The 18,778-nt window shown below is 33.6% G+C and overlaps 1 protein-coding gene across 3 annotated transcripts in view; it reads left to right on the top strand.

Annotated features, from left to right (window-relative positions):
* step (cytohesin steppke) overlaps positions 1-18,778 on the top strand; it is a 61,827-nt gene that overhangs the window by 26,869 nt on the left and 16,180 nt on the right. The window contains exon 1 of one of the 3 annotated variants that reach the window (XM_088195291.1): positions 7,351-7,563. The exons of the other annotated variants lie outside the window; for them this stretch is intronic. Within the exon in view, the coding sequence (XP_088051417.1) occupies positions 7,465-7,563 (99 nt within the window). The 5' untranslated portion in view covers positions 7,351-7,464. Of the gene's footprint in view, positions 1-7,350; positions 7,564-18,778 lie in introns of those variants that run through there. 3 annotated transcript variants of the gene reach the window in all.

The following is an 18,778-nucleotide window of genomic DNA, read 5'->3' on the forward strand; positions in this document are numbered from 1 at the left end:
TACCACATGCTTATCCGGGACTTCAACTGACTCTTACTGATATCTTTGTATATTTTAGGGCACCAAAAGTGATTAATTATATTATTGATAGTATATTCTTCTAACAGATATCGCTCTTATATTTTTTTTCATATAAAATTAAATAATTAAAAAATAATTAGTGGTACTTGATTTTGTTAAAAAAACAATCGATTCGAATATCCTTATGTATTTTCCTAGATCGGTTTATATAAATGTCACACCATAAGGAATTTTTATTTAGAATCGATGGCGACAAATTCTAGGATAGTCACAGATGTGGTGTTCGTATTCTGATGTATCATGTTTATGCCTTATGGCATTTTGCAAAAGCCGACAAAGATTTTGCGTAAATTGAATATTTACGACCGAAAACTTTTCACTGATATTGTATTGGTAAGTGCCCACAAAAACTTTTATAATTATTAGTAGCGTAATTTTAATTATATGACAATATATAAATTGCGATTATTTGGCACATTTTTCGATCGCGTTCAAATATGCCAGCTGTACGTGACAGCAGCCGCCGTCCGGACGGCATATGAAATTTGTGGCAGTGTGGCCGCTACGCGGAAGTCGGCGACCTCGGCCGACTTCAGTTGAACTTCGGTTCGGACAACTTCCATAGAGTGTAGTGCAAGCATTTATTATTTTTAAATATTAGTGCACCTCGCATTTATTATGTGTATTAGAAAACGTTGCTTTCATTGTATAATTGGTGTAATACCAATTACGTAGTTAATTGCAGTACATGAAACTTGATTTTAAAATGTTCACACGATAACTTATCATTCGTCAGGTCGATAACCAATGTCAACTTACAGTGCAATTATTTCGAAAGTGAGGAATTCCAAGATTAACTTTCGATTCTTGCCATGTAACCGGCCACGGATATGTTTGTTCAACTCGAAAACCTGATTCTTTGTTAATCTGTCGTCAGTTTGTAAACACCCATTAATTGACCAGTTTACCGATTGATTACTCCCGAAGTTTGCCTTTAAAGCATATTTGACGGTCAGGTATGAGAAAGCTTCATTGTAGCTATATCTGTTTACGGATTATTTGCGTCACGTCGGCGACCTTGCGCAGGCACACGAGCTTATAATAATTGCAGATGTGATGCAACGCATACCGGCTTGGACCGTTTCCGCGTCTCAAAGTGACGCATTCTCTCGGTCGTGCGGTGTTACTAGGGCGGGGTAGTGATATTTGGCTATGAATGATTTATTTTGTATTGAATTCCAATTGAAATATTTCATATTTTTATCCGACGACGACGAAGTCGAATTTTGTGTACGGTAGATAAGTGACGTCACAACAATCGTCATTGAATGGGATTTTTTTAATTAACATTCCTGATTAACGATTTTATTGTCATGCACCAACCACCTGGACAACAGCGTCTCGGATGCTTCAGCTTCTCAGACTCATTTCTTTTTCTTCCATTTCGTTTCGGACCCTCAGAGTCGGGACCGGTTCTGGGTTTCATCTCCGGCGTTTTCGCGATAGAAATTCGCGCAAGGCCGACCAAGGTCAGCCAAGGTCGCCGCTGTTCCGTTAAAGCTGTTGACCTCCTTTGTTGTCCGCAAACGGCCGAGATGCGATAGTATTTTTCGCGAATTCCTTGCCACCGATGTAGTCCTTTGTCTAGAGACCTGTTGGCGGATTTCGATTTCATTCTTTGTCGTGCGCTTTGAGACATAATTATCTCGACAGACATGTGTTAACCTTTAGAAGTCCAAACACATGTATGTCATGAAAGCCCAAAATAGTTTTACCATTACATTCCAAAGGCATCTATGCCATGTCCAATGTATTTAATATTTTTTGATTAAAACACTTTTCCCACTGCGGCAGCGCTGACACGATTTTATAGCCTTTGACGTGGATTTTTGACTTCTGAGAAGGGATACATATTTTTTGCGCTGTCCTATTAGTTAAAATTCGGTATAGGTATGCTTTATTCAATTTTTACTTATTGTAAGTCGTAATATTGTTATAAAAAGTCTTAATATGAATACTAGATAACCGAGCGTTCCCACTGCAACGGCGACATCACGATTTTATTGCTTTTGACGTGGATTTTTGACTTCTGAGAAGAGATAATTGTTGTTTGCGTTCTCCTATTGGTCAAAATTCGGTTTAATCGATTCTCATTTATTTAAGTTGTAATATTTTTATAAAAAGTCTTAATATGCATGCTATATAATCAAGCGTTTCCACTACGATTTTATTGCTTTTAACGGGGATTCTAAATAGGGATGCTAGGAATGCATGTTATTTAATGAAAAATATTGTGATTCTTTATGAAATAATATTATTAAATATTACAAAAACGATCACTGACTGCTCCTCCCTGGAAAAAGTTGAAACGACGTCCCTGCATTTGACCCTTTGAACACGCGTGATTATTGACAGCTGTCTGATTTACAGTGCTGCCAACATAGGAAGCTGAAATTGGATTACCCTGTATAGTGGTCAGTTTTTTTTTATCCAAAACACATATTTGACTAGTACAATTAGGTCAAAAACAAGCAATAAAAAATACGCAAGGGAGAAGTTGTAACATATAAATAAACGATAATATAGTATTTGCATGGAAGGACATACAATCGTCATATGTGGACTAGGCGTGGCATATCAAATAAGTACTATCCCCATATAATTAATTATTATATTTTGTAAAAAAAATATGTTTAATACCCTAATTCAAAATCATATCTTCATATGGAAGATTGCTTCGAGAAATATCATACGATGCACAAATATAACCAAACAGCAAGTATATAAATATGTAAATAATTGTAATGTAGTTTAGTGTTTCGTTCATCAAAGTAATAAAAAACAACACTTAATCCGTGCGTTTAAAAATACGTTGAGAACCAGTGGTATTGTGTAAAATACAATTAACCAAATACTATTTACAAGCATAGAGCTAAACATTTTCTCTTTTATCGTTGCATTCTTGCGTGTTTTTTTTTCGGGTAGTGGTCCCAACATCTGGAACGGGTACAGGGTATACCCTAAATAAATGATATATAAATAATAGGTAAAAAGCTTAATTTTTGTGATTAAATAAATTAGACAATTATCAGTGGATATTCACAGGAAATACAAATATTCGCAGGAAAACGCCCAATATCGATGTTACATTTCATTAATTAAAATGGTGTCCATTCGAGTTGTATAAACCTAAAGCGATGGTGTGTAAGACGCACATTGCAAAGGGTTAATGGTCCATGTCTCGACTATATACCAGAATATATTAACCTTCACTGTTGTGTGGTGATTTTTGCAATACTCTAAATCTTCAATGGCTTTGTTATTACTACTACAGATGTACCGAAACATATCTTATGATTTACATAATCGTAAAGATGCTACATAGCATTGACAAAAGGATGCATCTTTGTCCTACACCTTATATATACATATACAGTTCATTTATCGAACTGACCGAAAGACAATCTGGTCATCGCAGAGATTCCATTTCGCATCGCAAATAATGTTCTTCTTCAAGAACGATTCCCTATTTCTAAGAAACGTTGCTGTTATCGTCTTTTGGTCGGTTCGTGCGGTACCCATTTTTTTCACCTTTTCTATGGTAACTAGATGTGAGACAGTTGTCAAGTCCGCTACGAGTGTCAGTTGTGTGTGGAATGGCTTTAATAGTGCTTATCGAATCAACGTTTTATAATTCTCTGACTAACAGTACCCTCGTCAATGGATTCATTAATATATTATCGATATCATAAATACAAAAAAAAACAAGTTGACTGTAGAATAAAAAACACAACATCCTCGTGAAATAAATAAAAAATGTTTCTATCACAGTCCGTTTTCGACTAAATACGAATGAAACAACCTAATATATCTAGTATGTAATAAATCGATTTTCTACTCTATATATGATTATTAAATGCCATTTAATGTATCGACTATAATAAAACAAATTATATAGAAGAAAATGACACTGAAATGCGTCAGTTAGTAGGGGGAATACCGCGCAAGAAACACGCGAACCGGTTTAGATCGTATATGATCGATTATTCATGCGATATTGAATTATAAAGAGCTTTGGAATATTAATATTGAATTTAAACCCGGTATTATGCTATATGCGTTGCACTAAATCACATTAATTGCTCGAAGAATTTACTTGTAGTAATATAATTTTCTTCGTTGCTAAATTTCGCTAATTCAATTTGCGGCTCTAATGACTCAAAATTAAGGAATAAATCACGCGAGCGGAATACGGGCACAGTGAAAATTAAACGCAGAAATTGGTCGTGGTTTTTTCTTCGTGAGAAATTTTAAGGTGGTGTAAAAATGCGAAAATCTCGGGTGCGAAATTGATGCCCGAGGTAAAAAAATCGATTAATTATTCATACATGCAAACGATTCCATTGTTCTTGTAATTAGAGTTTTAGAAAAAGATGTATGTTGAAGACTGTAAGCGATTATTGATGCATAATAAGCAGAGCGGAATAAAAAATGTTCAAAAGCGACCTTTGTATGTCGTTAAAATAAATTGTATATTGTGTAGTCGAGCATCTTGATAATCTATTTAATATTTAACGTAAGCAGAATTGATGTATCATGATTTTTTTGCTGACCCAATTCAAATAAGTCACTTTCAGTCTTAGAGTCGCGATCGCGTCCCTTGTTCATAGACTTCGCGGCCAGGGCGTCAGCGCTCGAACTCTTTTTTTTGCACGAGATATTCAGCTTTTCAATGAGTTTGCAATACATAATAATGTTTTCAATAATAAAATAGTATTTCAAGGTGTTGAATTGTCTATACGTGTTTTATTTTATTTTTTCCTGTTGTGTTGTTTATGTTAAGCTAGAAGTTTTTTTTACCGCAATCCATTTAGAACTACACAACACCATTCAGGATTAACGGAGTTTCAGTGTATAGTAGTTTAGTTCAACGCTTCCGTTAACCGGACGCTCGTTCTGTCTTTGCAATTGTCTCGCAAAAACAATATCTCCATTAAGTCCCACGAATGGAAAGGTGCATATAAATAATTGTATGTGTTTTTATACATTATTTACCGCGCAACTGGAAAGTGTAACGTGAAGGTCGCGTTCGCCGAAAGCGAAACGATTTTTTTTTAAAGAATTACTAGCTCTAGGAAGCTCTGCACGTTTCTAATAATTATTAGCGTACGTGCCATTTTTTTCAATTTTTAATTCGCTAATTGCGTTTTCTCGATTGGTTTCGTCGTGTTTTTCCTTTTAAATCGAGAGAACGGCAATTATCACGGTCAGTTGAACCCTTGCGATTTTTTATCGATAAGACAGCAGTTAGATTTATGATTTTTCTTTGGGAAAGAAAAAATACTCCAGATGGGGGATATAATACAAACGAAGAGTAATATAAATGGTTAGCTATAAACAAAGTTTTAGCAAAGAGGAGCTGGAAACATTCATGTGGGATGCTGCTCATTTATTTTATTGTAGACGTACACTGTTTTTTTTAATGATTATTATTTTTTATATAATGGTCATCATGACGTATTATGCCTGCACTACACTCTCTGGAAGTTGGCCAAGGTTGGCCAAGAACGGAGAATATAGTGGGTTACTTCGGTTCTGCCCGTTCTAAAATCTCTCGAAAGTTGTCCGAGGTTACCGAGAACGGGAGGTAAAGTCGGGGTAATTCAGTCGACTTGGCCAGCTTCGAGCGCTTCTGAACATTGTCGGCAAACGGACCGAAGTCAGAGCTGCTATTTCGAGCGCGAGCGGTGAGATACTTTCGCGTGTTAAGTGACGAGAGTGAGAGAGATAATGATATGGTGTTTCGCAAACTGAGATAGAACGAGTAACTCGGTTTAATTTCAGTATGCGCGTAGGCATCCTATGGTTAACACGCACGTCGAGCGCTTCATCGTGGCCATGTGGTCAAGTTATAATACCACATGCTTATCGGGGACTTCAACATACTCTTACTGCCATCTTTGAATATTTTAGGGCACTAAAAGGGATTAATTATATTTTTGATAGTATATTTTTCAAACAGATATAGTTAATATATATTTTTTCATATAAAATTAAATAATTAGTGGTAATTGATTTTGTTAAAAAAAATCGTTTCGAATATCCTTATGTATTTTTATCGGTTTATATAAATGTCACAACATAACGAATTCTTATTTAGAACCGATGGCGACAAATTCTAGGATAGTCACAGATGTGGTGTTCGTATTCTGAAGTATCATTTTTATGCTTTATGGCATTTTGCAAAAGCCGACAAATATTTTGCGTAAATTGAATATTTACGACCGAAAGTTTTCATTGATATTGTATTGGTGAGTGCCCACACAAACTTTTATAATTATCAGTAACGTAATTTTAATAATATGACAATTTAAAAATTGCGATTATTTGGCACATTTTTCGATCGCGCGCCAATATGCCGGCTGTACGTGACAGAAGCCGCCGTCCGGACGGCATATAAAATTTGTGACAGTGTGGTCGCTTACTTGAAGTCGTAGGTCTCGGCCGACTTCAGTTGTAACTTCGGTTCGGACAACTTCTAGAGAGGGTAGTGCAGGCACTAGGGAAACCTGTAAATCACGATGGTCAAATTTGTAATAAAAAATAAATAAACTGAGGGGTAGTGTAGACAATCCGTCATAGTGTCGAATATCAATGTCGTCATATGAGTCGCGATTGCGTCCCTTATTCTTGATCTTGCGGCTAGACGTCAGCGCGCAAGAACGCTTCCTTATACGAGATGTTTTCAGCGGTGGCTAAAATGAGCTGAAACATAAGTAGTAACCTATCAAATTACAGTAGTCATATTTCTTACAAAGATAATAAAAAAATCAATCCCTGAATATAAATAGTCTTTCGAAATATAAATATTCGTTCATGTCCATTGAAAGATTTGATAGACAACCTAATTGAAAACAGTTTCGAACTGTTTATTTGTTATACATTCTGCGTTCTTGCTTCCGTTATTTTGTGATAAAATTAGTTTTTTCATTTACATATGTGGCTATGGAAAATTTTTATATTCAAGTCGTGCCTTTGCTGTCGTTGGCTTTCATTTAATTATAATAAATATATAGAAAAAAGTGTTTGTATCAAACGTGGCGCTGACATTTTTTTTTAATAATTTGAAACGTGCGAAAAGTAGTTCTTATTTCATTTTTTATATACGAATTATAATTGCAAAAATATTAAAGCAACCGTGTCCGTGTAATATATTATAACGATATGTTGATTATGCTAGAAGATAAATAATCGACATTTTGCGAAACTAGATTAGATTAGCAAAATTTAGATAATGTAGCAAGCAAATCGCGAGAATATTTAGTTTTCATCAGCTGCTTCCACGAGATTGCGATGCTGCTCCGAAGATTTAATACTGAGGCCGTCCACTTTATACTCAGACTATAATGTTATCCAGCATATTACTTTGGTCTTATACACGAGATGGCCGAACTTTTGAGAGCTACGGTCCACTTCTTCGCGCACTATTTCGGATGCGTCAAAGAAACAAACACCTGTCCCCAATGTTCCGTGGATTGCGAGGTGAGTGCAGTTTAATCACGCAATGCACCATGCCTTTGGCTGTGGTAACGCATAAATGAGAATCAAATGAAGCACATCTAAACCGAATTTTGACCAATAGGAGAGCGCAAAAAACAATTATCCCTTCTCAGAAGTCAAAAATCCACGTCAAAAGCAATAAAATCGTGCCGTCGCCGTCGCAGTGGGAACGCTCGTTACCGAGCGTTCCCACCGCGACGGCGCCGACACGATTTTATTACTCTTGACGTGAATTTTTGACTTCTGAGAAGTGATAATTGTTTTTGCGCCCTTCTATTGACCAAAATTCGGTTTGAAAATACTTTGATCAGTCATTTTATATTATTAGTCCATTGTAATATCGGTAAGGATAGCTATCATATTAATAAAAATGTAATATAAAAGCGCAGACAAACTATAGAGCAATATGCGAGATGCGACGTCTGTCTGTATTTATTCTTTCGCTTATTTTCCCTTGAGAGTTGGCTTTGTTTTGACCTATTGAATGTTCTAAAACTATAATTAGATTTAGAACATTCATAAATATAATTAAAGCAACATGAGAAAAACTAAATACGAAATTATAATAAGTCAATTTAAATCAGTGTTTCTAGAACAAATTGACAACATTTGTAGGTTGTTAAGTTTGGGTTTGAATAGAAAATGTAGTTTCGCATAGTTTTATGTACATTTTACAACAACATATAATTCCACGAGCGCATATCTCTTAAATTAAATTTTACTGGTAGAAATATATATGTATTTAGACTTCACTAGTTAAAATATAACTTCATCGAAAAATACACATTCACTGTAACATTTATACATCGCATGTAAATATGTAATAAGAATGTAAATGTACATATATGTATTACTACTTATGGGAAGGTTGAAATCATGTAATTTTAATAGCGCATGCCAGAAAAAATATATTTTCACTAGTAAAAATATATATCTACCGGTAAAAATGTATTCCGATATACAATTTTAAAAATATTTTCACGATAGGTTCGAGACTTTTCTTTAGATTTTTTTGAGAGATAACACAAGATTTTCTGGTTTAGAATCAGGGACGTCATTTTAATTTTTTCAATAGGGGAGGGGGGCAAAAGTTGGCCAGTCGGTGGTTTTTTTAATATTTGGATTTCATAGTATTTCATTAAATGACATGGAGCTTTCTGGACCCCAAATATCCCCCCCCCCCCCCTTCACCAGATGACATCCCTGGATGGTAGTATTTTGCGGCTTCAGTTTGCGTCGCTGTGGCGTGGGGTGCTTAGGGACACTTTTTTAAATGTATATTTTTCAATCGAGAGGGTCTTCCGTATTGTTATAGCAGGGGCCCACTTTCGACAATGGAGCCAGCGACGCGGACTCCACAAAGAGCCGCCCTCGTCATTACCGCGATTGCAGCGCCATTCGTTCATTTACGGCGACATTTCGCAGTCACGAGAAAAAAGCGCTTATGCGAGGAAAAACTGCGCTAAAAAAGGACGTCTGCGATAATAATGAAAATGCGGCGGTCGTCGTTGTGCGACAAATGTCTGGTTTGAATGTTGAAAAGGAGCTTTATCCATCGGACATTGTGCTGCTGCGGCCTGATTGAAATGCTTATTATTGTTCTTTTTTAATAACGAACGGATTCGAAAAAACATTTTCACGTGGCAGCAAATGCGATATAAAACTAAACGCATGGGTCTAGTCACTGTCACTCTCAACCTATTTTATTAGTGTCGTTATTTACGTCACAATGCATGTTTAATATAAGGCTTTCGTGATTTTATATTTATTGCTTAAAATATTTTTAATGGTTACTCTAAAATGCCACAAAACCTTTAAAGACACATTAAACCCCTCTGCGTGTTCCGATTGCCACTCGATAAATTTGCATTATTCGCATAACGTTAACGCGATATTTTAGCAGCGTACTGTTATATATTTTCGTACATAATAACTGTAATTGTACAAATATATAGTAACCATACACAAAACCGAACAAACATTTCGCTTCTGTGCGAATGTAAATAAAATTAGCGACTGTGCAAAAATTCATCCGTTTACAAACCATTTCCACTAGATAACTCAAAAACCGTTTTTTATATGCGCGTGCATTCATTACATTCAGCAAAATGTTAATGTATTTATTCAACTTTTGCATTTAAACGCAGTTAATATTATTAAATTTGATTTGCAATTTGATTATATGTCGGTTTGATGCATCACAAATTTTGTATCGATCGTTCGAGACAGCTCTGGCGAATCTCAGATGAGGATGATTACGAACCAATTGCATCGCTTCTTGACACGCCTCCAAAATGTGTTTGTGCAATGGTAGGTCGAATTTATTGTCTCAGCTTTTTTCGTACGTGAATTTTTTTCATTCTCGTCGCTGATCTTCTGTGGCACTCAGATCTCTCTTTGTTATGTGATATGTGAGGCTTTATTTTGTAACGGTTTTATACTTTTTGTAATGCGTAAGATTTTTCGTTGTTCAAGTGGTCGTTATGGTGATCTATAAATTGTGACTTATAGCGCAGGTAGTTCAAATAATAATTATTGTATTTATTTTTAATAATGTATTCATTCTCAGAAGTAGTATTTTAAAAGTATTTATCGATTTTTAACTTTCTGATGATTCTACAACGTTACTATACTTAGAATAATAATTTTAAACGAGTATTCCTTTTGAACCCGGACGTTTGTCTTAAACTTAGTTTGTAGAGCGGCCATAGCCCCAGTCGGAATAAAAGCACACACCCCCAAAAAGCGACGAACGAAAGCGAAAGCCACCCCCTTCGGAGTCAACGACTCGCGTGCGTCGTCTAGGAAAATAACAAGGGAGGCTCTCGCTTTCTCTTTCATGAAAAAAAAAACTATATTTAATTTCACGAGACACGCCATAAAAACACAAGCGATCGAAGGGTGTGTGCGTATGTGTTTAAGGGTGAGAAACATACACCAGAAACGATCGACTAAACGGCGATCCGAAGCCATTAGATTTTGGAATCATATCAAGGGTTCTGACGGCAGCGATAGATTAGCTAATAACTCTCAGAATTTGGTTGACGTTCAACTAATTACAACGTACAAGGCTTTACCACAAAGATAATATGAGGTCCTGCTTAAATCCCACTGATTGTGATTTCTGAATCGGATCATCTTGAGTTTGGATAGATTTTGATCAATTCAAAATAATCAAAGCTTATATACGTTTGCAACTAAAATTAAATTTTATTATATTTTTTTCCCCACAAATATTTCATTTAAAAATTTATGTGTAATAAAATCAGATGAATCTTTATGGTATACCACGTTTTAAAAAATACATTGTAATGCTAATGGAGTAACAATTCCTCAGTCGCCACAAATTGATAGCGTGACTTGATTTTTTGAATCAAAACGGGAGACATTGCTTCCCCCACAAGCTATTTGTCGTTTTCGCCCACAAAGCTGTGCATTTATCGATTGCGAAATTTCTGCAGCACCCTGTGCGATAATCGAATACATTAGCGAGCTTAACGAAAACTTAGACATAGGACTTGATGAAACTTAATCCCCAGGCTTGTAAATGCTCAACTGCACGGTTGCTTCATAACTATTTAATATGTTAAAAATAACGTTACGATGCAGGATCTGGATTATATCAATAACGAAATATAACTAATCAAAAGGCAAAGTCTGATTTATCGATGGAATCTGATGAACTTTAGTATATATTTATATCGTTTGATGATCGCGTATTTTTATATTTATATTTGGTTAAATATAATTTCATTAATGAAAACACTAGTTAAATAATGATTTATCTCAGATCACTCTTTGCGTGGCGTGCGATCCCATTACAAAGTCGCCGTCGTGTTTCGTACTATTAGATTTAATATTTAAATATAATATTTAATTTTATTGACTTGAATTAACTATTGAATCTATTAAATAAATATTTTGTGTAAAACCGTTTAATATAATAGTGTTTTAAGATAAAATACAATTTTTAGGCAAAACCCAAAAGTGTGTGAAATTAGGTAATCTATTGTATCACTGACCGTGTGGTTATTACTTATCTGATGATTTATAGTAAAGTTTCATAGTCGATGATTAGATATTATCGACACTTATAAACCAATGGGTAATCTATTAACAATGATTTCAAAATATATTTATCAGTATTTATTTTGTATTTTAGGGTTATTGCGTATGAGTTTGAAAATCAATTGCTTTAAAGTAACTGAAAATATACTGGATGATATCTGTAATAGATGTATCAGATAATAAAATAAGTAGCTTGTGAATAATACGTGTAAATAAAATTAAATAATTTTGACACCCTGTATTAAAATTAATCTGCAATACAGGCGTTGGCAAATTAATAAATTTTAAAATCCAGGACGATATAGTCTATACCGACTTTTAAAAAGCATTTAATAAAGTTTGTCATGTACTTCTTCCTCAGAAGTTTTCAGCTAAACTCTCGTCGCTCCGACGAGTAAGTAACATAGAGACCCAATTTTAGTATATTGCTCTTTCTTTTCTTTAGCAACGACATAGGTGCGAAAAATGAGAACTCGTGCGAAAGAGTTATGCACGTGTACGATAAGCAGTGTTAAACTGGCTGTTAATCTACAATGGATGTCATAATCTCCTTGACCCCTTTCGATATATTTTCAATTTGTCACTTAAAACTTCATTTATAAGTCACTCCCTAAAATGTGTGATAACTTGTGTAACTAACATTTTAAACCGGTTAAGTAATTTAATATATCTATAGGCTTTAGTGAACCAGCAACGCGGTTTTCGTCCGCGTTGTGTCACGGATATTCTTGAAACTCGCGTTAATTACTCTGACCAAAAGTCATTATTAATCAATAAGTTCAAAATCCCGAAAGTGGTGATCCCGACGTGATAAGAACACAACGATGTCCATCGATTCTATGGTAAAAGTTTCTCCGTAAATTAAGCAATTTCTAAAAGTGTTTTAAATCTGAAATACTGTCGAGGGACTGTACTACATTTTATGAGTTATTGTCAATTTGCGTTCGTAGCGTTTTTGAATATATTTTTTACATTAAAACTGATCAATATGACCTACAATTAATTATACTTTATTTAATTGAGTATTTTTTTTAAATACAATGTTCACCCATTGGCTTCTAAAAGTTCTTTAATTACGCTTCACAATCACTAATACTAATGAAGTTTTAGTAATGATTACTATACTAGTCTTTTTCAGTCCATATTGAAGAGATTGTTGACTTGATGTTGACGTGCCGTTGAAAGCTTTTTTAACAGTAAAACATTTAAAAATAACAGGCGTGTCGCGTGTAGCGTTCAAGAATATTTTTTTATAATAAAACTGATCTATATGATCCAAAATTAATTTTACTTTATTTAATTGGGTATTTAAAAAAAAATACTATGTTCACCCATTGGCGTCTAAAAGTTATTTAAATACGCTACACAAGTAATGATTACTATACTAGTATTCTTCAGTCCATATTGAAGACATTGCTGCCTTGATGTTGACGTGACGTTGAAAGCTTTTTTAACATATTTAAAAATAATAGGTGTCATATTATATTTATGTTAATATGTATGTTTGAGTATGATATCTTAGCTTTTATATGACATGTACGTGTGTATAACATGTTTTTTTTTTACTATACCGCTCTTAGCGAGGGTAGTCATTTTCTACGCCGAAAAGTCGCGAAACCGCCAGAGCACATCTTGAGATGTTGCTATGTTTTCAAATGCAAATATTCGAAATGCGGCTTTTCCTCTCTTGAGTTTTGCAATTACGTATTCGTATTGTATACAGTGTGTGTGTAGTTTACCTGTGCGAATTATGCAGGTGTATATGTATATATTATGTTATTTCACTATACCTCCGTACGCGACGCGATGAAATTGATCCAGACGGGTTGAACGCTCTCACACAATCGCTTTTCGTGTCCGGCATTGGACCTACGACGAAAATTCCTAGGTTTATTGGTCAATGTAAGTTTTATTTTTTTGTTTTAGAGTGTAGTTAAAAGACGAAACATATACACTTTTACTGTATTTTGTATAACTTACAACCATTGAAAATATTGAGGGTTACGGTAGTCGTGGGTGGTTGTGAGTTAAAACATTTTTATAAAAGGTAAAGATCAAGTTATACAGAGTAAGAGAAAAAGTTTTGTTTAGCTCATTATTTTGATTTATATTTATGAATAATATATTTATAGTCGATGACTGATAAATATATTATTCATAAATATCTGTGTTGCAATCGGCACGTATACACAATTTTTAGAAATTCCCACACAAAAATGCCATACATAATAACTTTGTCTATGATATGTATAAAAGCCTTGACGGTTATGTGCTTTTTGTGAATTTTACAAAACTCTACAAATCCCTGAATGAACACTTTTTGCATACGACATTTTTCAGTAGGATTTCATTTTGCAAAGCTATGACACTTTTAATTTTTACATTGGCCGCCATTTTGTAAAAAAAATTATACATTTTTTTCATACAAAACGTATAGGGGGTGCACGGTAGTTCTATACGATACTAAAAATTTAATTTTCATTCTGTAAAACCAAGCAGTTAAGAGCGTTAACTCTTCTGAAAGTCTCAAAATGGCTCATATGGAGGTCCGATCGAACTTATACATCGCTTGTTTTGAAGCAAAAAACTATTTTTTTTATATTTTATTTGGATGTAGTTTAGGCTTCTAAACGTTTCATGTATAGCGATCTTTTTGTTAAAATACAAACCTACTGAGTTACGAGTGCTTAAATTTTTATACTTGTCGCCATTTTGCAAAAAATTGACACATTGGATTTTGCTAACAAACATACACAGGCACTAAGATACGCCAATTAGATTACTCTCGTTAAACCGATTTATTAGTTCAGAAATATGAACATTTAATTATAAAAGTATAACATTCCACTTTGATGAGTAAGTAATATACCTATCTTAATTGACGTGTAGCTTATCTTAGTTAATTAACATTTCATCTGCATTTTAATTGTTCCACTTTACATTATAGTAAATTACGCGCATAGTTGTTTTGCTTGCGATTTCGTTTTCGCGCTTTCGTCGCTTCGGTTTCGCTTTTGCTCGATGCGGTCTAATTTTTCCGGAACATGAACAATCACAAAATGCATATACTATGTTAAAAGTAAACAAACATAACGATGATGACATTTTAAGTGGGATTTGAGGTTTTACACAATGTCTGGCTCTATTCGAATCTGTGGTTTTTAATGTATTTGCGGTTCGCATTAACTGATTTTGATTTAATCAAAGTTTTCCATTGGTTCGTAGACACATTTTGTACCATATGTTGAGAATTCATTGATAAAATAAACGTTTGCTCAATGACTCAGTGCGTGAGTGCAGATTAATACGCAAAATAGTATGATAATACACGATGACAAATTGGAGATAATTCCTAGAAGTTATTGAATAAATTTAGATATTGTAAATATTTTTTTAATACATACATTAAAAACAGACTTATTTTAGTAATTAATTAGTATTTGTACATGTTTATTTGATTAATACAATAACTATTATTCATATATCAGATAATCGGGATTAATAATCTTGCTATTTTAATTAAATAATAATTGAGAAAAAGTACTTAATGCAATTAATTAAATAGTGTTGCAAACTAAGTGAAAAATATGTTACACGAAGCCATTAAAATATTTATTATTTCAATCGTTCCACACGGAGCGTGGTGTTTATTATATAAATTATTATTGTTAACAATAAGGACGTCATGTGAGAGCATTTGCCGCGCCTCGAATTTGGCTAGAAAATGCATATCATTTAATGATACAATAAACCCCCAATAACACGGTAAATTGGGGACGTGCTATTTGGGTGCCCGTTACTCTATCCGTGGAGGATATCTCACCACACGCGCCTGATTCGTACGTACGTATTGCAAGTTTTTAGTCCCCCAAATACCGTGCTATTAGGGGGTCTACTGTACTACGAATCTTAATGAAATAAAAATATTTAAAAGAAAAAAGACCACTGCTGGCTAAATTTTGCCCCATCCAATAAAAAGCTGAAATGACATGAATTATTGGGTTATCTCTTAAAGTAAATCTAAAAAACAATGTCTCGAATCTATTCCGAAAACATTTTTTTAGGTAGATATATATTTTTTTTCAGTGAAAATGTAATTTATCTGGTAGGTGCTGGTATAAATATATAAATGTTACATACAGTGAATGTATACTTTTCAGTAAATTTTTCACCAGTAGATATACGTTTCTTTTAGGCGATACTAATAAGCGCTACTGAAATTATGTGCTGCTCAAAAATGACAGTTGCGAAACGTCAATTTGAATTTCAAACCCAAACATAATTATATTATTGATTTTATTTTATTAATTCATTAAGCTAATATAGCTCATTTTTGCACTATACAAATTTAAATTAAACATAATATAAACATAAACAGAAAATAACAATATGACATTTTATTAATTTATTAAGCTAATATAGCTAATTGTTTATACAATAAACAAACTTAATCAAAACATGACATAAACATAATATAAAAAGTAATTAATATTATGATTTATTTCTTAATACACGAAGGCGTTTTTTCTTCTATTTAGGAGACCCACTACATTTTTATTGTTGTGGATTTTCCTAGGAATATTATTATTCAAATTAACACCTCCGTACATTATTCCCCTGGCCGTACTCGTTTTCTTATACCGAACTATCCTTAAATTGTCTTTATTTTTATTATTAAATGTTGCGGCTAAAACATCAGCGTCAAAAATGCTACATTTACTCTATAACATAACCTAGCTTCTCAACTAGATAACCAGACACAATGATGTTCTTGGTGATAGTTATGAGGAGCTGAAACAATTTATTTGGGTGGTCCACTTTTTGTCACTTTTTTAAATCTGTTTGTATGTATACGTATATATTATATATATAATATTCGTTTGCAAATATAGTATATGTATTTGTATAAAATGCTATCGAATTATTTTCTATGCGAGTTATTTTGACGCATTGGGAAAAACTGAAGTCACGATCATCAGCTTTATAATATATAAATAAACATACTATTTGAAATTAGTCAAAATATCACTGATTCTGTATTAGACAAAGACTGAATAGAAAAAAATACATGTCATATAGAAAACATATATGTACATGACAACTAAATAAAATAAAACTAATTTGTCTATAAAATAATTCATTTTTGATCTAAATTGGTTGTAAACAAAACGAATGATAAATAGACAGAGAAATTCACAAGAGATCGCACATTTTCAATGTATTTTTATATTTTAAATACTCTTATACCAATTGGTCTGAATTTATATTATGGGTGTAAAGTAAATTTGAGACCACCATTGTAGTAAGGTGTATAGAGATTCCAAGACTACAATTATTGGTGGAAACAATCAATTATTCCCGCTCCGCCCTATGTTGGTCAAATTTAATATTTCGAGAAAGTCATTGTCGTGAGTGACTCAAATACAGATGACTCACGAGATGTTCGCGAGGCGCCCGCTAATTATCTCTAGAGCATATATCTCGACAGGTGCTGTGAACAGCTATGCGCACTTGACAGGTGCGAATTTTATTACCTCACGCACCGAAATGTCGCAGAAAGGTCGTTTTGAGCGCGAAACTAGGAAAATTCAGGTCGAAAACGCAGCACCGGTCCAGATCCGGTTGTGACGTTATTTTGAGCCGGTAATTATGTGGCCGTGAGCAATGGCAACAAATTATGTATGCAAGTGAATAACGGCCAATAATGCAAAGTGATAAAACAACGACGATCCGCTTCGGACCTTTGTGTGAGGCCTTGCTACCAATACAAAGGTATAAAAATATCGGAATAGTGAAGTCTTGATTGGTTACACAGAGGCTGCGGGCTTGAGCCACGGCAGCAGACTCAATTTTTTATTTATTAAAAGTCGTAAACTATCCCAAGTGTTAAGGTATGTTATTGGCGGCAGGAGTGTCGGTCCCCTTTATTTTGTTCGAAGAACAATGAATCAAGATCAATATAATAACGTTTTTGCTAGATATTTTAACCCATATTTTATTGATAAAAACATCAATAAAGAATTACTTGGCAAGCAAAAATATTAAAATAATAAGTTTTACCCTGGCCAGTTAAAAGTGGTGATCCTTACGTGATCATCTGTGTGTGGTCGCTACAATGTAAATCCAATAGAAAGTTGTTTGGCAGTTCTTAAATCCATCGTATAAAAATGCTCAAATACTAATTTAGATTGAAATTGAAAACGTGTGACTAAACGACTCAAAAATAAAATATAATAGCTAATATAGAGATTTTTTAAATTAAAAATGTTCAAAAATAAATTGTTTGTGTAAAAATATTGTTTTTACTTTTTTTTAATTACATTATGAAACATAATAGAAACTATAAAAATATGCAAAATTAATATCTGGTCCAATTATTTTGTCACACCACTGTAAATAAAAAAAACAGTTAATAGTTTAAGAAGTAATGTGGTGAAATATATATTGCAATTGATTTTAATAATAAGATAAAACTATCACTAAAGATATAAGATATTCATTAGAATAAGCAATTGTTTGTAGTCAATTCTTTTAATTATAAAAATGGAGACGTTTGATTTAGATTTTAGACTTCCCAGTTATTGTTTTCGCCTTCGTCGTATTTCTTATCATAGAAGGTCGTCTAACTCCATTCATATTATCAAACAATACAATGATTAATTTGCTAAATACATTTAAGCGCATGCTATCGATCCTTAAAATCTTCATTGTACACCTCCAGCTTTCCTTACAATTAAAGTTCTCATTTTTGTTCAAAGACGGCTCTAGGAGAACCTACATTGTAGTTTAGCTAATTATATCTTATAATTACGTTATTATTTATTTTTAGGCAATGTGTTCAAATATGTATTAATATATTTGGACACACTGCCTCAATTCTTATTTAAATATACACATTTTAGCACGTTAAATGCCATTGGTTCACAAGTTGAGCGTTGCGCCATGGTGTGCAACGGTACCCGGTAAAGTTGGCTTACGAAAAAAAATCGTATGCGCCATTGGTCCTTTCCAATGCATACCATAATAATAGGATTCTCATTCGAACTATTCGCTTGATTTTGAACAATATTCAAAGAATTGATCTAATATTTGTAAAATATTCGTTTATACCATCTCAAACAAAATTTAA

This window comes from Plectrocnemia conspersa, unplaced genomic scaffold, assembly GCF_051122295.1.
Source record: "Plectrocnemia conspersa isolate PC_06_02 unplaced genomic scaffold, ASM5112229v1 ptg000010l, whole genome shotgun sequence".
NCBI classification, from domain to species: Eukaryota; Metazoa; Arthropoda; class Insecta; order Trichoptera; family Polycentropodidae; genus Plectrocnemia; species Plectrocnemia conspersa.